The sequence below is a fragment of the Scyliorhinus torazame genome, chromosome 17 (assembly GCF_047496885.1).
Source record: "Scyliorhinus torazame isolate Kashiwa2021f chromosome 17, sScyTor2.1, whole genome shotgun sequence".
Classification (NCBI taxonomy): Eukaryota; Metazoa; Chordata; class Chondrichthyes; order Carcharhiniformes; family Scyliorhinidae; genus Scyliorhinus; species Scyliorhinus torazame.
Window position 1 is genome coordinate 90,546,868 of NC_092723.1, and position 23,045 is coordinate 90,569,912.

Sequence of the window (23,045 nt, forward strand, 5' to 3'; positions counted from 1 at the left end):
GATAGCGAGCAGGACTGTCAGAGAATGCAGCAAAATATAGATAGATTGGAGAGTTGGGCAGAGAAATGGGAGATGGAATTCAATCCAGGCAAATGAGAGGTGATGCATTTTGGAACATCTAATTCAAGAGTGGACTATACAGTCAATGGAAGAGTGCTGGGGAAAATTGATGTACAGAGAGATCTGGGAGTTCAGATCCATTGTACCCTGAAGGTGGCAACGCAGGTCAATAGAGTGGTCAAGAAGGCAAAAAGCATGCTTGCCTTCATCGGACAGGGTATTGAGTACAAGAGTCGGCAGGTCATGTTACAGTTGTATCGGAATTTGGTTAGGCCACATTTGGAATACTGCGTGCAGTTCTGGTCGCCACATTACCAGAAGGATGTGGGTGCTTTGAAGAGGGTGCAGAGGAGGTTCACCAAGATGTTGCCTGGTCTGGGTGCTAGCTATGAAGAAAGGTTGAATAGATTAGGATTGTTTTCGTTGGAAAGATGGAGGTTGAGGGGGGACCTGATTGAGGTCTACAAAATTATGAGAGGTATGGACAGGGTGGATAGCAACAAGCTTTTTCCAAGAGTCAATTACAAGGGGTCACGATTTCAAGGTGAGATGTGGAAAAAACTTTACGCAGAAGGCGGTGGGTGCCTGGAACGCTTTGCCAGCGGAGGTGGTAGAGGCGGGCACAATAGCATCATTCAAGATGCATCGAGACAGATATATGAACGGGCGGGGAACAGAGGGAAGTAGATCCTTGGAAAATAGGCGACAGGTTTAGATAAAGGATTTGGATCGGCGCAGGCGGGGAGGGCCGAAGGGCCTGTTCCTGTGCTGTAATTTTCTTTGTTCTTTGTTCTTTAACCTGATTTTCCCAGTCCACCTGCATATTGAAGTCCCCCGTGATTATTGCCTTTTTTACATGCCTTTTCTGCCTCCTGATTTATTTTCTGCCCCACATCCTGACTACTGCTCGGGGGCCTGTACATAACTCCCATCAGGGTCTTTTTACCTTTGTGATTCCTGAACTCTACCCACAGAGGGGCCACTGGGGTTGCTGCCTTGGTGGGTTGGTGCGGGGGGGGGGGGGGGGGCGGGGGGGGGGGGGGGGGGAGAGGGGGCGGCTGGGAGGTCCCCTGGGGGAAAGCCTCAATCGGGGTGGACAGCCAATGCTGGGGGTGGGCGTCCCTGGGGTGGGCGGGTGGGTGGCTGTCTATGTGCGTGCGGGTCTGCCATGCCACCTCCTGGACTGTGTGTACACATTACAGGCAACATCTGCCAGTCAGTCACACTGACCATCTGTAACTTTCACTGACCATGGAGGCCTCTGGCCCTGCAGCTGAATGCTATTGCCAATATGGAACACTTCACAGCTCCCAAGTGGATTCCCGTGGATAGGCATGCCATGTAGCATGTGGGGGTTATTGCATGGCATCCTAATTAGACCGTAATGCCTGAGCATTGACCGTAATGCAGGAAGCAACACCACGGACGCAGCAGTCAACATCTGAACGCCCAGGTGTTGGGCCCCAGCACCGGAGACATCTCTGCAACTAAAGGGTGGGTGTGTTAAGCCAGGAGGGTCCCGAGCCCAATCCAGATTACGTTAAATGTGTGTGCTGGGGTACAGGGTGTGGGGTCTGGTGACCTTGGCCCTCCGCTGCTGCCGGGGATGCATGGGCAGGGGGTGTTGGATGGAGGGGATGTGGGGGTGGTGGGGAATAGTGGGGGCAATGGGAAGGAATGGACGATCTGGGATGGAAGACACCGTTGGTCGCCAGTCTCTCACCCTCTCCAATTCCTTACAGATTTATACGGGATGGATGATATCTTGGACCCTGCGGACGCTGCCCTCGTGATCCTGCTGGCAGGCCAGGGGGCTATCAAGGTCACTATGGCCCTGAACATCTATGCCTCCAGATCATTCCAGGGCTCGAGCGGCGACTTGTGTGGCACCTCATAAGCTGCAGCCCACAAGTGCACCCAGTTCCAGGAGCTAATAGGTGGCACGCATGTCACCTTGCCTGCGGCTGTCAGGGATTTCACTCCCTGAATACCCAGCTCAGGTGCGCCATGTGTGCACGTTTCCCAGGGAGTGTGAACGACAGCTACATGCTGGGGCAGTCTGACATTCCAGGCCTCTTTGAGAACCACTCCAGGATGGCCGGTTGGCTCTTTGGGTATAAGTGGTACCTGCTGAGGACCTGGCTAATGTCACCAGTACGGACGTCGGTTACCGATGCGGAGACCCGATGCAACGAGGCTCATGTGGCCACCCGGGCTGTCATTGGGCAGTTCATGGCTTGTCTGTTCTGGTGGTCTGCATTGCAGTACTCCTCCCAGAGGGTCTCCTCCTTTGTGGTGGCCTGTTGTGCCCTCCACAACCTGGCATAGAAGAGGGGCGACGAGCTGGAGGTGGAGGGAGAGGAACATGTGGCTATCTCTGAGGAGGCCGAGAAGGTGCTGGACCAGGAATAGTTGGAGGATGAGCCTGTGAAGAACCCAGAGGATCAGCTGGAGAGGCGACAGCGGCGAGGGCCTGGCAAGTTCTGAGGGCCAGGGAGGCCCTCATATTTGCCCGCTTCACATAGGATGTGGCCTCGTCCATCATCGAATCCCGCCCCCTCTCCCCCTCCTTCTCCTTTCCCCTCCTCTTCTCCACTCCCCCTTTCCCACCCATTCCTCCCCCACAACCACCCTGCCTCACCCTCCCAAGGTCTGTGTCACATCACTCCAGGGTGATGTCGGCAGTGGGTCACTGTGGGTCACTGTGTCGGCAGTTGGTCACTGCCAAAGGGTGATGATAACCCGCTGAGAGCTGAGCGCAGGTGCTCCTCAATCTATGACATAGACTGACTCCTGCCTGTCTGCTGAGTGTTCGTTCACGCCCATCACCTGCACGTGGTGTGCCTGGGTAGGGGATTCGTGGTCGGCCCGCGTGGCGGAAGAAAGGACTAGAGGTGTCATATTTCCCGCGTGCAACGTTTTTTAAAGCTATAGATACGTGTCCCCAACTTTCCCAAGCCCCCGATGGTGTCGCTCCACCTTCCCACCGCCCCCTTCCCCCCCCCGCACCCCCATTCCCCCACAATGCCTTCTCGATGATCCTCGACCTTCCGTGCTCTACCGCCACATCTAGGTGTGTCCTCAGGATGCACATCGAGGTGGAGGCAGCCTGCTTCCTACCGCGTCCTGTGATTTTTGATGCCCCTGGCAGGCCCCATCTAGTGTGCCTGGGGCCGTAGGTCCGTGGCCCATTGCTGGCAGCACATGCCCCGTCGTGCCATTCTGTCCAGGGTGCTGACTCCGAGATATACCGTTGTCAGGGGGTGGAACTCGGTAGCTGGTGGCCGCCGTTGCCACTCCATAGGTGGCTTCAGGTTGGCACCCAGCACCTCATCCTCCCAGTCGGTGCCCACAGGACCCTGGAGTGCATCTCGGGAAGGGGCGGGCAGCTGGATTGAGCCCTGACTGCTCCTGTGCCATCTGGATTTGCCAGCCCTTGCGTCCCCCCAATATCTGCAGCATGGTGTCGAACCTTTGGCGATGCTCCTCAGTGACTGGGACATGCTGCGGACCACCCGGGCAATGCCCACCTGCAAATGGAATACCTCCCCCAGCGACCGGGACATGCTCTGGAGTGCCTCGGCAATGCCCAGCCGATGCTGGGACATGCGCCACAGCAACTCCTCAAGGTCCACGTGCGACTGTGACACGTTTCCCAGTGACTAGGACATGCTTTTGAGGCATTCTGCCATGGCTTTCACTGACTGACGATGCCTTTGACACCTCCACACATGTTGTTGACGTCATGTTCCAGGCACTGCACTGCGGTCACCATCCTGACTGTGTTGGCCTCGGTGCCACACATTGCTGGCGCTATCTCCTGCGCGCATAGCCTCTGGAACTCCTCTAAACGTTTATGGACCTGCTGGAGTGTCTCTGACATCCTCCTCTGAATATCACGGCCGCACCCTATTGAATACCAGTATCCGGGTAAACCTGGTCCAGAGGCTCAGCATCTGACTGGAACTTAGCTGGATCCTGGGATCCAGCAGACCTCCGACTGCTAGCACGACTGCGTCCACCTCCATCAACAACTGGGTGGTGCTCACCAGAATGTGCCACAGAAGCCTGACCACTACTGTCGCCCACTGAGGTGTGTGTCTCTGCGCTGGTGGAAAGTGGGGAAGACTGCAGTGCCACAAATCTGGTGGTCTCCCCTCCGAGGTGTTCTCCACCCCGGAGGGGCCGTCACTATTGGATGGAGATCCTGTGGGAGAATGAATAAGTCGGAGCGATGAGTCAGTCAGTATAGCATTAGCAACTCACGTATGACCGGTCATGGGTGGGGCCAGTTGATTCTCACCTGCACCATGTGCCAACCTCTATGTCGGTGACTGAACTGCCCTTGGCCACCCCTGTGACATTCATATCCCGTTCCTCATCGGGAGTGAGGACTCTGATGTTCGGTGCCCTGCCACCCATTAAGGCCCGCTCCCATCTGATGTGGACCAACCTCTTCTGCGGAGACACAGAGGGACAAATGATGAATGAAGCAGTTCATCATGGCAGTGGGAGGGAGTGCGGGGGATGATGAGGGGTATGGGTGGTGAAGTGGGAGTATGGCGATCGATGGGGAGCATGGAGGGGGAGGATGGGGGATGTGGTGGGGGTTTTGGCGTGGGCGACACTGCTGGACGTGGGTGGTCCAGGGCACGGTATAATCTTAATAATAGTCTTTATTAGTGTCATAATAATAATAATAACCGCTTATTGTCACGTGTAGGCTTCAATGAAGTTACTGTGAAAAGCCCCTAATCGTCACATTCCGGCGCCTGTTCGGGGAGGCCGGTACGGGAATTGAATTTGCACTGCTGGCCTTGTTCTCCATTACATGTCAGCTGTTTAGCCCACTGTGCTAAACCAGCCCACTCCCCCACCCATACCCCTCATCGCCCCCCGCAACCCCTCCCACCGCCATGATGAACGAAGTAAGCTTACATAAACACTGCAATGAAGTTACTACGAAAATCCCCTAGTCGCCTCATTCCATCGCCTGTTCGGGTACACAGAGGGAGAATTCAGAATGTGTAATTCACCTAACAAGCACGGAGGAAACCCGCGCAGACACAAGGGGAACAGACAGTGACCCAAGTCGGGAATGGAACTCAGTTTCCTGGCGTTGTGAAGCAACAATGCTAACTACTGTGCTACTGTGCCATCCATTTGGTATGGTGCTGGGCGGGTGGAAGGGGGGGGGGGCTGTGGGGGGCTGCCATTCACAAGGTCATGGGGGTGTTGGGGGTGTGGTCAGGGGTGGTGCCAACCACCCATGTGGCCTGGTGGAGGTCTTTGATCTGCTTACAACACTGGGTGCTGGTCCTCCTGGTGATGCTTCCCGAGCTGACGGCCGCTGCCACTTCCCCTCAGGCATGACTGGCTGCCCCGTGGCTGACCCTCCGAGCCCCTCGGGGGGAGGGGGGGGGGCATCGTGTCTGGCCTCGACTGCGTCCAACAATCTTGCCAGGTTGGCATCCCCGAATTGTGTAGCTGGTCTTTTCGGTGGCATGGCTGCGAGCTGTTTGGGGTTTGTTCTGCAATATCAGTTTAAGTGCTGCTCCTCCTTCGGCTGACTGATGCCAGGTGCAGTCGGCTGACCGATGCCAGATGCAATAATCTGAGCTGCTGTTGATTCTGTCTCAATGTGGGAAGCTTTAGCTTTCTTTTTGCTTGACAAGAATTGAATCCATTCTTTGTTGCCAGTATTATTTTTATCCTGTTGTGCTTTGCACTCTCAGGACAAATGTTGTAGCATGTGGGGTTGAAGTCAGATAACAACGCAGGCTTATTGAATAGCTGTTAACTCTACAAAGGCTTGACCTAGACAGAGGCAAAGCCCGCGAAGCAGCCGATGATGTCACAAACTGTACACGTGACTAGGCTCTGAAAGTGAGCACACAACAAGAACACCACATATGGGCAGCACGGTGGCGCAGTGGTTAGCATTGCTGTCTCACGGCGCCGAGGTTCCAGGTTCGATCCCGGCTCTGGGTCACTGTCCGTGTGGAGTTTGCACATTCTCCCATTCGACCCAAAGATATGCAGGGTAGGTGGATTGACCACGCTAATTGCCCCTTAATTGTAAAAAAAAATGAATTGGGTACTCTAAATTTATAAAAAAATAAAAAATGTCCCCACATATATAACAAACACATTGTTTTCTCAAAGGAGTTAGATATAGAAAGGGATCAAAGGATATGGGAGAAAGCAGGAACAGGTAACTGAGTTAAGTGATCAGCCATGATCATAATGAATGGCAGGACAGGCTCCAAAGGCCGAATGGTCACCTCCTGCTTCTATTTTCTGTTTCCATGAAAAGCTACAACTACTTTCCTCGTTGCTGTTCTGAAACTGCTCTTCACAGGAATAGCTCCCTCAGATATCACAGACCTGTCCGTTCTTGACAAATTGCCTTTTATTCTTCTCTCCTAGATTACGCAAATTGTGCCACAGAATTATAAATGCCACCACCTTTACAAACTTCATCCTTCTCTTTATCTTGCTAAGCAGTATCTCACTGGCTGCAGAAGACCCCATTCGAGCCGATTCTTTCCGTAACCAGGTGAGAGGTTTACTCTATGTCACAAGAGCTCTCCTTGTCTCTGAAAAGCTGCTGTTGTTAATGGTATTGTTCTATCCACCTTATATTCTCAAAATGTTCAGACTCACTGACCCGTCTCCCGAATAATCCTCCAAATGTTGCTCTTTGCATTTACTTTCCAGATCCTTGCCTACTTTGACATAGTTTTTACTGCTATCTTCACCATGGAGATTATTCTGAAGGTAATGTTTCATGTTGGTCCGTCTCCCTGGCTGTCCTTCTCCCTGGCTGTCGGACTCCCTGGCTGTCCGTCTCCCTGGCTGTCCGTCTTCCTGGCTGTCCGTCTCACTGGCTGTCCATCTCCTTGGCTGTCCATCTCCCCGGCTGGCCGTCTCGCTGGCTGTCCGTCTCGCTGGCTGTCCGTCTCGCTGGCTGTCCGTCTCCCTGGCTGTCCGTCTCCCTGGCTGTCCGTCTCCCTGGCTGTCCGTCTCCCTGGCTGGCCGTCTCCCTGGCTGGCCGTCTCCCTGGCTGGCCGTCTCTCTGGCTGGCCGTCTCTCTGGCTGACCGTCTCCCTGGCTGGCTTTCCGTCTCCCCGGCCGTCCGTCTCCCCGGCCGTCCGTCTCCCCGGCCGTCCGTCTCCCCGGCCGTCCCTCTCCCCTGCCGTCCCTCTCCCCGGCCGTCCCTCTCCCCGGCCGTCCCTCCCCCCGGCCGTCCCTCCCCCCGGCCGTCCCTCCCCCCGGCCGTCCCTCCCCCCGGCCGTCCCTCCCCCCGGCCGTCCCTCCCCCCGGCCGTCCCTCTCCCCGGCCGTCCCTCCCCCGGCCGTCCCTCCCCCCGGCCGTCCCTCTCCCCGGCCGTCCCTCCCCCCGGCCGTCCCTCTCCCCGGCCGTCCCTCTTCCTGGCTATATAAAATTCTGATAGGGCTGGACAGACTGGGTGTTGGGCTGGATTCTTCGATTTGCAGATTAAGTGCTGATGCCGGCATGGGAACAGTGGCGTTTTACGGCAGAAAAAATGGCGCAACAGCTGCACCGATCCTCTGTCCGGTGGGGGGCTAGCAGCCGCGCAGCATGGCTTTACATGCGGATACTGCTGGCTTTACCTGCGCGCGACCGCGGCCTGCAACATGGAACCAGCCACGCGCAGACCTGGCCTGCCAAATAATGTCCCCAGTAACCCCCCTCGCCACTCTCGCCAAAGCCCCCCCCGCCAGAAGAACGACTCCACTCCCCGACTTTGGCGGTGCTAGACACTGTCCGCAGCCACCACGCAAATGCGGCAATGCCTCCGTATTCGGCGCAAACGGGGATTCTCCGACCAATCGGCGAACACGATTTTGCCATCGCCGTCCGGAGAATCCCGCCCGTTGTTTCCTCTGGCGGGGGAAGGGGATGTAGAACAATGGGTCACAGTCTCAGGGTACGTGATGGACCATTTAGGAGTGAAATGAGGAGAAACGTTTTTACTCAGAGGTGGTGAACCTGGGAGAGGGGATTCTCTACCACAGAAGGTTCTGTCACTACTTTAGAACCATACAATTCCTGCAATAAAAAAGGAGGCTATTTAGCCCTTCGAGTCTATGGGCACCCTCCCCCAGCACACCCCCATCCTCACCCCCATGCCCGTAACACCATAATCCCACCAAACACTAAGGGGCAATTTAGCATGGCCAATCCATCTAACCTGCACATCTTTGGACTGTGGGAGGAAACTAGAGCACCCAGGGAAAATCCATGCAGGCAACGGAAGAAAGTGCAAACTCCACAGAGACGGTCACCCAAGGCCAGAATTTAACCCGGATTCTGGTGCTGTGAGACACCAGTGCTAACCACTGTGCCAACGTGTCATCTTGTGCTGGCCAAATCACTGAATATGTTTAAGGAAATAGATAGATTTCTAGGGTTTGCACGGTGGCACAGAGGATAGCTCAACCAAACAACCAGGTACAATGGGTTGAATGGTCTCCTGTGCTGTATGATTAAAAGATACACTTCTAAAACTCTTCAAGGCAGCACGGTAGCATTGTGGATAGCACAATTGCTTCACAGCTCCAGGGTCCCAGGTTCGATTCCCGGCTTGGGTCACTGTCTGTGCGGAGTCTGCACATCCTCCCCGTGTGTGCGTGGGTTTCCTCCGGGTGCTCCGGTTTCCTCCCACAGTCCAAAGATGTGCAGGTTAGGTGGATTGGCCATGATAAATTGCCCTTAGTGTCCAAAATTGTCCTTAGTGTTGGGTGGGGTTATGGGGATAGGGTGTTGACCTTGGGTAGGGTGCTCTTTCGGGGAGCCAGTGCAGACTTGATGGGCTGAATGGCCTCCTTCTGCACTGTAAATTCTATGAAAAAAATTCTATGAAAAAATCATGTCCTTGATATCCCCCGTGAGCTTTTTCTCAATGTTTTTTAAGGATCTTAGCACTTTCTCTGTTTCCCTTTGCTGTTCTTTACAGTGAGGGACTAACACTTTGTGGAGTCCCGCGTTCCCGAATGGACCCTCCCCCAATGATGTCACAACCCTCCTGACCCTGCCCACCAGTTGCAAGTCAAAAGATACACAAATTGATCACTGCTTTAATGCTTTTTAACTTGTAAAAACATGCTCTTCAGCTTTGCCCCCTTTCCAGCTTTGCTCCCTTTCCAGCTTTGCTCCTCCTCCAGCTTTGTCCCTCCTCCAGCTTTGTCCCCTCACTCCCAATTTACCCCCTCTCTCCCAATTTTTTCTCAATCCTAGCTTTGTTCCCTGTCCCAACTTTGACCCTGCTCTCAATTTTACCTCCCCCTTCCACCTTTGCCCCCTCACTCCCAATTTTGCACCCTCACTCTCAGTTTTGCTCACTTACTCCTGGTTTTATCCCCTCTCTCAATTTTATCTCCATCGCAGGTTTTCCCCATTCGCAGCTTTGTCCCTTCTCCCAGTTTTGCCACTCCTCTTCCAATTTTGCCACCCGCCCTGGTTTTTCCCTGTCTTGCAAAGCTTCCAAAGCTTTTTATTTCTCTGTAAAAAGCAAGAGAGTGGCCAGGGAAAGGATTGGACCACTTAAGGACAGTTATGTGTTGAGCCAGAGAAAATGGGCAAGGTATTAACTGAGTACTTTGCATCAGTGTTCACCAAAGAAAAGGGACTTTGTGGAAGATGATTCTTGGGTAGGGTGTGTGGACAATCTGGATCATGTTAACATCGAAAAGGAGGAGTTATTGGGTCTTTTAAAAGATACTGAGATAGATAAGTCACCTGGGCCAGATGGGATTTACCCCAGAATACTGAGGGAAACAAGGGAGGAAATTGCTGGGGCCTTGACTGACATCTTTGTATCCTCATTGGCTACAGGTGAGATCCCAGAGGACTGGAGAATAGCTAATGTGCTACCGTTGTTTAAGAAAGGTAACAGGGACAATCCTGGAAACTATAGGCCGGTGAGCTTCACAACCGCAGTAGATAAATTATTGGAGAGAATTCTCAGCGACAGGATTTATACCCATTTGGAAACAAATAGACTCATTAGCGATAGACAGTATGGTTTTGTGAAGAGGAGATTGTGCCTCACTTACTTGATCGATTTTTTTGAGGAGGTAACAAAGATGATTGATGAGGGGAGGGCGGTGGATGTCGTTTACATGGACTTCAGTGAATGGACTTTGACATGGTGCCTCATGGCAGACTGGTACACAAGGTGAAGTCACACAGGATCAGAGGTGAGGTGGTAAAATCGATACCACCTCACCTCTGAAGGCACAAAAGGCAAAGGGTAGCAGTAGAAGGGTGTTTTTCTGAATGGAAGGTTGTGACTAGTGAGATCTGTGCTTGGGCCTCTGTTTTTTGTAGTATACATAAACGACTTGGAGGAAAATGTAGCTGGTCTAGTTAGTAAGTTTGTGGATGACACCAAGGTTGGTGGAGTAGCAGATAGTGTTGAGGATTGTCAGAGGATACAGCGGGACATAGATAGGTTGGAGACTTTGGCAGAGAAATGGCAAATGGAGTTTAATCCAGACAAATATGAGGTAATGCATTTTGATAGGTCTAACATCGAGGGGAAATATACCGTAAATGGCAAAACACTTTGGAATGTGGAAAGTCAGACCTATCTGAGCGTGAAGGTGGCAACACAAGTGGACAAGGTAGTCAAGAAAGCATATGGAATGCTTCTCTTCATTGGGCGGGGCATCAAAAATAAAAACTGACAAGTCATGTTACAGTTGTAAGGTAAGGCCGCACTTAGAATATTGTGCACAATTCTGGTCGCCAAACTACCAGAGGCTTTGGAGAGGGTGCAGAGGAGGTTTACCAGGATGTTGCCTGATCTGGATGGTGTTAGCTATGTGGAGATGCTGAATAAACTTGGACTATTTCATTAGAAAGATGGAGGTTGAGGGATGACCTGATAGAGGTCTACAAGATTGTGAGGGGCATGGATAGAGTGGATGGGCAGGCACTCTTTCCCATGGTGGAGGGGGTCAGTCACCAGAGGACACATGTTTAAGGTCCATGGGGCATAGAATCATAGAATTTACAGTGCAGAAGGAGGCCATTCGGCCCATCGAGTCTGCACCGGCTCCTGGAAAGAGCACCCTACCCAAGGTCACCACCTCCACCCTATCCCCATAACCCAGCAACCCCACCCAACACTAAAGGCAATTTTGGACACTAAGGGCAATTTAGCATGGCCAATCCACCTAACCTAAGGGCAAAGTTTAGAGGAGATGTGTGAGGCAGGTTTTTTTACGCAGAGGGTGGTCAGTGCCTGGAACGCATTGCCAGGAGAGGTTGTGGAAGCAGATACACTAACGTTCAAAAGGCATCTTGACAAATACATGGATAGGATGGGTATAGAGGGATATGGCACTAGGAAGTGCTGAGGGTTTTAGCAAAGGTTGATTACATGACCGGCTTGGGTCACTGTCTCGATAGTGCGCTGCAAGGTCAGGTCAGTCACAGCCATACGTTTTTGCTGTGTATCGGTGTCACGGACTCCACATACAAACTGGTCTCGCAAGGACTTGTTGAGTGCAGCGCCAAACTCACATATTTCAGCCAACTTTCTGAGGCATGCCAGGAAGTCGCTGGTAGGCTCGGACTGGCCTGGGTGGTGGTATGAATGCAGAAATGCAGGACAATCGACGGTGGTTTCGGGTCAAAGTGTTCCCCTACCAGGGCTGCTAAATCGGCGAATGACCGAAAGTCCGGTGCGTCAGGGCTGGTGAGGATCTTGAGGAGGCTGTAAGGAGGCCGCCCACAAGCCATCAACAGTACGAGTGTTTGCCGCTCGTCCCCGATGATCCTGCTAGTATGGAAAGAGAACTGCATGCGTTCCACATATTGCCCCCTGTCATCAATACCGGCCTGAAAAGGTTCAAATATTCCAATGTGTGGCATTTAGACTGTTTGATGTGAAACATCCTGAGGCTCAGATGAAGTGGCTTTGGCGCACTGCACTTGGCGTCAACGGCACCTCCACTTTATTCTCGTCGCCAGTGTAGAATCTGCCAGTGTAGCATGCATGAAACAGCAAGTTGAAAACAGGAATAAAGGTTTATTCGATAAACAATAAGTCACCACTCCCCGAAGAGTCTCCCTCGTCGACCTGCATCCAGGTCGGGGTTTATAGACAAGTGAGGGTTCCCCTAGTTTCTTTTAAAAAAATATTTTTATTCTCCTCCTTTTTCACATTTTCATCCAAATTTACACCTACCAACAAACAATCAACGGTAACAAATGCAATGTTAATCCCCTGGCCAACAATCCCCTCCTCCCACCAACCCCCAAAGAACCCTCAACATTTTAAATACAAACATAAGAACATAAGAACTAGGAGCAGGAGTAGGCCATCTGGCCCCTCGTGCCTGCTCCACCATTCAATGAGATCATGGCAGATCTTTTGTGGACTCAGCTCCACTTTCCGGCCCGAACACCATAACCCTTATTCCCTTTATTCTTCAAAAAACTATCTATCTTTATCTTAAAAACATTTAATGAAGGAGTCTCGACTGCTTCACTGGGCAATGAATTCCATAGATTCACAACCCTTTTTGTGAAGAAGTTCCTCCTAAACTCAGTCCTAAATCTACTTCCCCTTATTTTGAGGCTATGCCCCCTAGTTCTGCTTTCACCCGCCAGTGGAAACAACCTGCCCGCATCTATCCTATCTATTCCCTTCATAATTTTATATGTTTTGATAAGATCCCCCCTCATCCTTCTAAATTCCAACGAGTACAGTCACAGTCTACTCAACCTCTCCTCGTAATCCAACCCCTTCAGCTCTGGGGTTAACTGAGTGAATCTCCTCTGCACACCCTCCAGTGCCAGTACGTCCTTTCTCAAGTAAGGAGACCAAAACTGAACACAGTACTGCAGGTGTGGCCTCACTAACACCTTATACAATTGCAGCATAACCTCCCTAGTCTTAAACTCCATCCCTCTAGCAATGAAGGACAAAATTCCATTTGCCTTCTTAATCACCTGTTGCACCTGTAAACCAACTTTTTGCGACTCATGCACTAGCTCACCCAGGTCTCTCTGCACAGCAGCATGTTTTAATATTTTATCATTTAAATAATAATCCCTTTTGCTGTTATTCCTACCAAAATGGATAACCTCACATTTGTCAACATTGTATTCCATCTGCCAGACCCTAGCCCATTTGCCTCTGCAGACTTCCAGTATCCTCTGCACTTTTTGCTTTACCACTCATCTTAGTGTCGTCTGCAAACTTGGACACATTGCCCTTGGTCCCCAACTCCAAATCATCTTTATAAATTGTGAACAATTGTGGGCCCAACACTGATCCCTGAGGGACATCAAAGAAAAGGATTCAGGAATCCACCATCCACCCATACATAGTCACCAACAACATACACAGTCCAAACTGCCCCGCCCCCCACCCCAACCACCCCCCTTAATTGGACGGGTGTACCAGGACATTGTGTCTGACCTGGCAAAAAGAAGGGCTGAGTTCAACAGAGAAAAATCAGCACTTTACAAAAGTAGGGTGTGATTTGCGATGTTATTCCCGGCCAGACTCTGGGTAACATTCAAGGGAAAGGAGCTGTATGTTAATAAAATGAAATGAAAATTGCTTATTGTCACAAGTAGGCTTCAAATGAAGTTACTGTGAAAAGCCCCTAGTCGCCACATTCCGGCGCCTGGTACAGGAATTGAACCGTGCTGCTGGCCTGCCTTGGTCTGCTTTCAAAGCCAGCGATTTAGCCCTGTGCTAAACAGCCCCTACCCCAGCGGAGGCTGACGAGTTTGTTAAATCAAACAAATTGGGGGAGGAACAGGCGCGGGTGCGGAAAAGAAAGGAAGAATCGGAACAAAGAGCGCAGGACAGACCGCTCTTAATAATAGCAAGAACTGTACACGTTTGTTTTCTATTTTGCGCGGGACTGTGCTGCCTCGATTTCGGGCTTGTTTCTTCTCTCAATGTGGTGAGGGGAAGCAGAGCAAGGGGAGCGAGAGTGAGAAAAGCAGATGGGAGGGCGAGATAAGGGCTGGTAGGAGGAAGATAAAGCAGGGCTAGAGCTGGGCAAGTTCTGGGAGGGGAGCCACCGTACTAGCGAGCAGGGCCAACACGAGAGGGCAGGAAGAAAGGAGGGCTAGCGGAGGGCGAGGGGGAGTGCCTGGCACAAAGTGTGGGTGGGGAACGGGGCAGAATGGGGGGAAGAACACGGGCTGGGGGGGGGAGCGGGGTCGGGTGCAGCGCAGAACAAAACAGAAGCAAAGAGAAGGTTGCCGTAGAGAAACTGAATGGACACAGGCCTTGGCAGGCATGGAGCAGGACAAGGAACCAAGATGGCACTGCAAACAGCCACTCGGGAGGGCATCAGAGCGAAGGGAGACCCCGGAGTGCAGGGGCGCATCCAAGTGGCGTACACATAACTGGTGGCCATGTTAGGCACCCCTGGACAAAGGGAAAGCCCGGAGCGCTGGGGCCTGAACTCATGGTGAGAGCAGCGACCGTGGCCATTTTGGACGGTCCCCTAACAAAGGGAAACCCCGGAGTGCAGGGGTACAAGAACCAGGTATGTATGGGTGATCCAGCAGGACTGGGGGGGGGGGTCAGAATCCCCCCACCAGGATTGTTACCTGGAATGTATGGGGACTCAACGGCCCAGTGAAAAGATCCAGAATCTTCGGCCACCTAAGAAGCCTAAAAGCAGACATAATCTACTTACAAGAGATGTACCTGAGGGAGAAGGACTGGCTGCTGGTAAGGAAGGGCTGGGCGGGACAGACCATTCATGTTACGGGACGAGGGATAGGGGAGTAGCAATATTAATTAACAAGAGGACGAGGTTTACGGAAACCAAGACAGTTACGGACCTAAGGGGACGGTACGTCGTGGTCAGCAATGTCCTGGAAGGGGCACCGGTCATACTAGTAAATGTACCCTCCCAACTGGGACGACACAGAATTCATAAAGAAGATCATGGCGAAAATTCCCGACATTGACACACACCGACTGATTATGGGGACTGATTACTTTAACTCCGTGCAGGACCCACTGACCGACCAATCAGACCCCAGAGCAGGGAAAAAGACTGGCATGGCATGGGAACTGGGAGCTTTAATGGAGCAGGTGGGGGCAGTGGACCCATGGAGGTTCCTACACCCAGGAGAAAAGGAATTCTCATACTTTTCACAAGTGCACAAGGTGTACACCCGTAGCGACTTTTTTGCAGTGGGGATATCGGTGCTTCCAGGGATCACAGGAGCGGAAAACTCCGCGATCGTTATCTCTGACCACGCTCCACACTACATGGATGTGAGGTTGGAGATAGGCTGTGCCCAGCGCCGCACGTGGAGGCTGGACACGGACCTCCTGGCTGACAAGGCCTTCTGCCAAAAAACATCGCGGGCCATAGGCGACTACGTTCGTAACAACCAAAATGGGGCGGTCTCACCCTCCACGTTTTGGAAGGCACTGAAGGCCGTGATGCACTATCAATTACAACGAGACGAGAAGAGAGAGTAATCGAGGCTTTATTACACAGAGATGTGTGGCCTCCTACAGCTGCTGCTGAAATGGCTGCAGTTCGGAGAGCACACACATTTCCCCGTACCTGTAGTACAGGGGCCTTACCACAATACCCACGTATGCAGTGCAGTATATAATACAGCAGTGGTGACTACCACGGGCCGTGATTAGAGGAGAGATCATAGCCTACAAGGCAAGCAGAGATAGGGAAAAGAGGGTGGCCAAGCAACAACTGGTGGACTTCATTCTGGAAGTCGACAGAAAATACTCCGAGGCCCCGACCGTAGAGCTGCTGGCGGAGAGGAAAAAACTGCAAATGGACATTAACCCTGATATCCACGAGGAAAGCAGTGTACCAACTCCGCCAGACACTGGGGAAACTTCTAAGAACACGGAGACAGGGCTGGCCGCCTACTGGCTCACCAGCTGAGAAAGCAGGCAGCCACGAGGGAAATAGTGCAGGTAAAGGTTAGCAGAGGCAGATTGGTAACAGAACCAAAGGTCAATCGAACATTTGAGACCTACTACTGGGTCTGTACACCTCCGAGCCCCCCAACGGGGACATAGAACATAGAAAATACAGCACAGAACAGGCCCTTCGGCCCACGATGTTGTGCCGAACCTTTGTCCTAGATTAATCATAGATTATCATTGAATTTACAGTGCAGAAGGAGGCCATTCGGCCCCCTGAGTCTGCAACGGCTCTTGGAAAGAGCACCCTACCCAAACTCAACACCTCCACCCAACACCAAGGGCAATTTTGGACACTAAGGGCAATTTATCAGGGCCAATCCACCTACCCTGCACATCTTTGGACTGTGGGAGGAAACCGGAGCACCCGGAGGACACCCACGCAGACATAGAACATAGAACGTAGAACGATACAGCGCAGTACAGGCCCTTCGGCCCACGATGTTGCACCGAAACAAAAGCCATCTAACCTACACTATGCCATTATAATCCATATGCTTATCCAATAAACTTATAAATGCCCTCAATGTTGGCGAGTTCACTACTGTTGCAGGTAGGGCATTCCACGGCCTCACCACTCTTTGCGTAAAGAACCTACCTCTGACCTTTGTCCTATATCTATTACCCCTCAGTTTAAAGCTATGTCCCCTCGTGCCAGCCATTTCCATCCGCGGGAGAAGGCTCTCACTGTCCACCCTATCTAACCCCCTGATCATTTTGTATGCCTCAATTAAGTCTCCTCTTAACCTTCTTCTCTCCAACGAAAACAACCTCAAGTCCATCAGCCTTTCCTCATAAGATTTTCCCTCCATACCAGGCAACATCCTGGTAAATCTCCTCTGCACCCGCTCCAAAGCCTCCATGTCCTTCCTATAATGCGGTGACCAGAACTGTACGCAATACTCCAAATGCGGCCGTACCAGAATTTTGTACAGCTGCAACATGACCTCCTGACTCCGGAACTCAATCGCTCTACCAATAAAGGCCAACACTCCATAGGCCTTCTTCACAACCCTAACAACCTGGGTGGCAACTTTCAGGGATCTATGTACATGGACACCTAGATCCCTCTCCTCATCCACACTTCCAAGAATTTTCCCATTAGCCAAATATTCCGCATTCCTGTTATTCCTTCCAAAGTGAATCACCTCACACTTCTCTACATTAAACTCCATTTGCCACCTCTCAGCCCAGCTCTGCAGCTTATCTATGTCCCTCTGTAACCTGCTACATCCTTCCACACTGTCGACAACACCACCGACTTTAGTGTCGTCTGCAAATTTACTCACCCACCCTTCTGCGCCTTCCTCTAGGTCATTGATAAAAATGACAAACAGCAACGGCCCCAGAACAGATCCTTGTGGTACGCCACTTGTAACTGAACTCCATTCTGAACATTTCCCATCAACCACCACCCTCTGTCTTCTTTCAGCTAGCCAATTTCTGATCCACATCTCTAAATCACCCTCAATCCCCAGCCTCCGTATTTTCTGCAATAGCCTACCGTGGGGAACATTATCAAACGCTTTACTGAAATCCATATACACCACATCAACTGCTCTACCCTCGTCTACCTGTTCAGTCACCTTCTCAAAGAACTCGATAAGGTTTGTGAGGCATGACCTAACCTTTACAAAGCCATGCTGACTATCCCTGATCATATTATTCCTATCTAAATGATTATAAATCTTGTCTCTTATAATCCCCTCCAAGACTTTACCCACTACAGACGTGAGGCTCACCGGTCTATAGTTGCCGGGGTTGTCTCTGCTCCCCTTTTTGAACAAAGGGACCACATTTGCTATCCTCCAGTCTTCTGGCACTATTCCTGCAGCCAATGATGACATAAAAATCAAAGCCAAAGGTCCAGCAATCTCTTCCCTGACCTCCCAGAGAATCCTAGGATAAATCCCATCAGGCCCCGGGGACTTATCTATTTTCAGCCTGTCCAGAATTGCCAACACCTCTTCCCTACGTACCTCAATGCCATCTATTCTAATAGCCTGGGTCTCAGCATTCTCCTCCACAACATTATCTTTTTCCTGAGTGAATACTGACAAAAAATATTCATTTAGTATCTCGCCTATCTCTTCAGACTCCACACACAACTTCCCATCCCTGTCCTTGACTGGTCCGACTCTTACCCTAGTCATTCGCTTATTCCTGACATACCTATAGAAAGCTTTTGGGTTTTCCTTGATCCTACCTGCCAAATACTTCTCATGTCCCCTCCTTGCTCGTCTTAGCTCTCTCTTTAGATCTCCTTAGACACGGGGAGGACGTGCAGACTCCGCACAGACAGTGACCCAAGCCGGAATCGAACCTGGGACCCTGGAGCTGTGAAGCAATTGTGCTTTCCACAATGCTACCGTGCTGCCCTTAAGAACAAATAAATCTACACTATAACATTTTACTGTAATCCATGTACCTATCCAATAGCTGCTTGAAGGTCCCTAATGTTTCCGACTCAACTACTTCCACAGGCAGTGCATTCCATGCCCCCACTACTCTCTGGGTAAAGAACCTACGTCTGATATCCCTCCTATATCTTCCGCCTTTCACCTTAAATTTATGTCCCCTTGTAATGGTTTGTTCCACCCGGGGAAAAAGTCTCTGACTGTCTACTCTATCTATTCCCCTGATCATCTTATAAACCTCTATCAAGTCGCCCCTCATCCTTCTCCGTTCTAATGAGAAAAGGCCTAGCACCCTCAACCTTTCCTCATCAGACCTACTCTCCATTCCAGGTAACATCCTGGTAAATCTTCTTTGCACCTTTTCCAAAGCTTCCACATCCTTCCTAAAATGAGGTGACCAGAACTGTACACAGTACTCCAAATGTGGCCTTACCAAAGTTTTGTACAGCTGCATCATCACCTCTCGGCTCTTAAATTCAATCCCTCTGTTAATGAACGCGAGCACACCATAGGCCTTCTTCACAGCTCTATCCACTTGAGTGGCAACTTTCAAAGATGTATGAACATAGACCCCAAGATCTCTCTGCTCCTCCACATTGCCAAGAGATCTACCGTTAACCCTGTATTCCGCATTCATATTTGTCCTTCCAAAATGGACAACCTCACACTTTTCAGGGTTAAACTCCATCTGCCACTTCTCAGCCCAGCTCTGCATCCTATCTATGTCTCTTTGCAGCCGACAACAGCCCTCCTTACTATCCACAACTCCACCAATCTTCGTATTGTCTGCAAATTTACTGACCCACCCTTCAACTCCCTCATCCAAGTCATTAATGAAAATCACAAACAGTAGAGGACCCAGAACTGATCCCTGCGGTACGCCACTGGTAACTGGGATCCAGGCTGAATATTTGCCATCCACCACCTCTCTGACTTCTATCGGTTAGCCAGTTCGTTATCCAACTGGCCAAATTTCCCACTATCCCATGCCTCCTTACTATCTGCAGAAGCCTACCATGGGGAACCTTATCAAATGCCTTACTAAAATCCATGTACACTACATCCACTGCTTTACCTTCATCCACATGCTTGGTCACCTCCTCAAAGAATTCAATAAGATTTGTAAGGCAAGATCTACCCCTCACAAATCCGTGCTGACTATCCCTAACAAAGCAGTGTCTTTCCAGATGCTCAGGAATCCTATCCTTCAGTACCCTTTCCATTACTTTGCCTACCACCGAAGTAAGACTAACTGGCCTGTAATTCCCAGGGTTATCACTAGTCCCTTTTTTGAACAGGGGCACGACATTCGCCACTCTCCAATCCCCTGGTACCACCCCTGTTGACAGTGAGGACGAAAAGATCATTGCCAACGGCTCTGCAATTTCATCTCTTGCTTCCCATAGAATCCTTGGATATATCCCGTCAGGCCCGGGGGACTTGTCTATCCTCAAGTTTTTCAAAGTGCCCAACACATCTTCCTTCCTAACAAGTATTTCCTTGAGCTTACCAGTCTGTTTCACACTGTCCTCTCCAACAATATCGCCCCTCTCATTTGTAAATACAGAAGAAAAGTACTCGTTCAAGACCTCTCCTATCTCTTCAGACTCAATACACAATCTCCCGCTACTGTCCTTGATCGGACCTACTCTCACTCTAGTCATTCTCATATTTCTCACATATGTGTAAAAGGCCTTGGGGTTTTCCTTGATCCTACCCGCCAAAGATTGTTCATGCCCTCTCTTAGCTCTCCTAATCCCTTTCTTCAGTTCCCTCCTGGCTATCTTGTACCCCTCCAATGCCCTGTCTGAACCTTGTTTCCTCAGCCTTACATAAGTCTCCTTTTTCCTCTTAACAAGACATTCAACCTCTCTTGTCAACCATGGTTCCCTCACTCGATCATCTCTTCCCTGCCTGACAGGGACATACATATCAAGGACACGTAGTACCTGTTCCTTGAACAAGTTCCACATTTCACTTGTGTCCTTCCCTGACAGCCTATGTTCCCAACTTATGCACTTCAATTCTTGTCTGACAACATCGTATTTACCCTTCCCCCAATTGTAAACCTTGCCCTGTTGCACGCACCTATCCCTCTCCATTACTAAAGTGAAAGTCACAGAATTGTGGTCACTATCTCCAAAATGCTCCCCCACTAACAAATCTATCACTTGCCCTGGTTCATTACCAAGTACTAAATCCAAAATTGCCCCTCCTCTGGTCGGACAATCTACATACTGTGTTAGAAAAGCTTCCTGGACACACTGCACATACACCACCCCATCAAAACTATTTGATCTAAAGAGTTTCCACTCAATATTTGGGAAGTTAAAGTCACCCATGACTACTACCCTGTGACTTCTGCACCTTTCCAAAATCTGTTTCCCAATCTGTTCCTCCACATCTCTGCTACTATTGGGGGGTCTATAGAAAACTCCCAACAAGGTGACTGCTCCTTTCCTATTTCTGACTTCTGACTTCAACCCATACTACCTCATTAGGGTGATACTCCTCGAACTGCCTTTCTGCAGCAGTTATACTATCTCTAATTAACAATGCCACCCCCCCCCCCCACCTCTTTTACCACCCTCCCTAATCTTATTGAAACATAGAGGACAGAGGTCAGAGGTAGGTTCTTAATGCAAAGAGTAGTGAGGCCGTGGAATGCCCTACATGCTACAGTAGTGAACTCGCCAACATTGAGGGCATTTAAAAGTTTATTGGACAAACATATGGATGATAATGGCATAGTGTAGGTTAGATGGCTTTTGTTTCGGTGTAACATCGTGGGCCGAAGGGCCTGTACTGCGCTGTATTGTTCTATGTTCTATGTTCTATCTATAAACAGGGACCTCCAACAACCATTTCTGCCCCTCTTCTATCCAGGTTTCCGTGATGGCCACCACATCGTAGTCCCAAGTACCGATCCATGCCTTAAGTTCACCCACCTTATTCCTGATGCTTCTTGCGTTGAAGTATACACACTTCAACCCATCTCCGTGCCTGCAAGTACTCTTCTTTGTCAGTGTTCCCTTCCCCACTGCCTCATTACACGCTTTGGCGTCCTGAATATCGGCTACCTTAGTTGCTGGACTACAAATCCGGTTCCCATTCCCCTGACAAATTAGTTTAAACCCTCCCGAAGAGTACTAGAAAACCTCCCTCCCAGGATATTGGTGCCCCTCTGGTTCAGATGCAACCCGTCCTGCTTGTACAGGTCCCACCTTCCCCAGAATACCCTCCAATTATCCAAATACCTGAAGCCCTCCCTCCTACACCATTCCTGCAGCCACGTGTTCAATTGCACTCTCTCCCTATTCCTAGCCTCGCTATCACGTGGCACCGGCAACAAACCAGAGATGACAAGTCTGTCTGTCCTGGCTTTTAACTTCCAGCCTAACTCCCTAAACATGTTTTTTTACCTCCACACCCATTTTCCTAACTATGTCGTTGGTACCAATGTGACTTCTGGCTGCTCCCCCTCCCCCTTAAGGATCCTGAAGACACGATCCGAGACATCCCTGACCCTGGCACCCGGGAGGCAACATACCTTCCGAGAGTCTCGCTCGCGACCACAGAATCTCCTATCTATTCCCCTAACCATTGAATCTCCTACAACTATTGCTTTTCTATTCTCCCCCTTCCCTTCTGAGCCCCAGAGCCAGACTCAGTGCCAGAGACCTGGCCGCTAGGGCCTTCCCCCATAGGTCATCCCCCCCAACAGCATCCAAAACGGTATACTTGTTTTGAAGGGGAACGGCCACGAGGGATCCCTGCACTGTCTGCCTGTTTGTTTTTTTCCCCCTGACTGTAACCCAGCTATTCTTGTCCTGTACCTTGGGTGTGGTTACCTCCCTGTAACTCTTCTCAATCACCCCCTCTGCCTCCCGGATGATCTGAAGTTCATCCATCTTCAGCTCCAGTTCCCTAACACGGTCTTTGAGGAGCTGAAGTTGGGTGCACTTCCCGCAGGTATAGTCAGCGGGGACACCGGTGGTATCCCAAAACCGGGGACGTGAGGATGAAACAGTTCCGAGACGGACTGGAATTACCAGTTGTGGGGGAAGACACATGGGGGGAGCTGGAAGCACCAATATATTTTGCCGCCCTCTGGATCAGTCTATACTTCATCTCCCCCTGGGAGAAATCATGGAGAGCATCGGTTCCATGAAGGCGGGGAAGGCAACGGGACCCGACGAGTTCCCGGCGGACTTCTGCAAAGAATTTGCACCAGTCCTGGACCCACACCTAAGGGACATGTTCGTGGACTCACTGGCAAGGGACACCCTGCCTCCATGCGAGTGCAGACCACAATTTCACAATTTCAAAAAAGATAAAGACCTGACAGAATATAGATCATACAGACCCATTTTACTGCTGAAGGTGGATGCGAAAATACTTGCAAAGGTTCTGGCCAAAAGATTGGAGGGCTGTGACACCTGTCCAGAACCCGAATGAATAGGTTCTTCCCGGAGGTGAGCTGGAGGATAAATGTGAGCGGTGCCAGGGAGGCCCGGCCAACCACACCCACATGTTCTGGGCTTGTCCCAAACTTGCTGGGTTCTGGACAGCCTTCTCCAAGGCAATGA

At 50.8% G+C, this 23,045-nt stretch overlaps 1 protein-coding gene across 12 annotated transcripts in view; it reads left to right on the forward strand.

Annotated features, from left to right (window-relative positions):
* LOC140393996 (voltage-dependent L-type calcium channel subunit alpha-1S-like) overlaps positions 1-23,045 on the forward strand; it is an 804,045-nt gene that overhangs the window by 280,973 nt on the left and 500,027 nt on the right. For 11 of the 12 annotated variants that reach the window (XM_072480735.1, XM_072480727.1, XM_072480737.1 and 8 more), the window contains 2 exons: positions 6,490-6,619; positions 6,781-6,840. In XM_072480735.1, coding sequence (XP_072336836.1) covers positions 6,490-6,619; positions 6,781-6,840 — 190 coding nt within the window. The remainder of the gene's footprint in view (positions 1-6,489; positions 6,620-6,780; positions 6,841-23,045) is intronic. The other variant, XM_072480730.1, reaches the window with a different exon arrangement.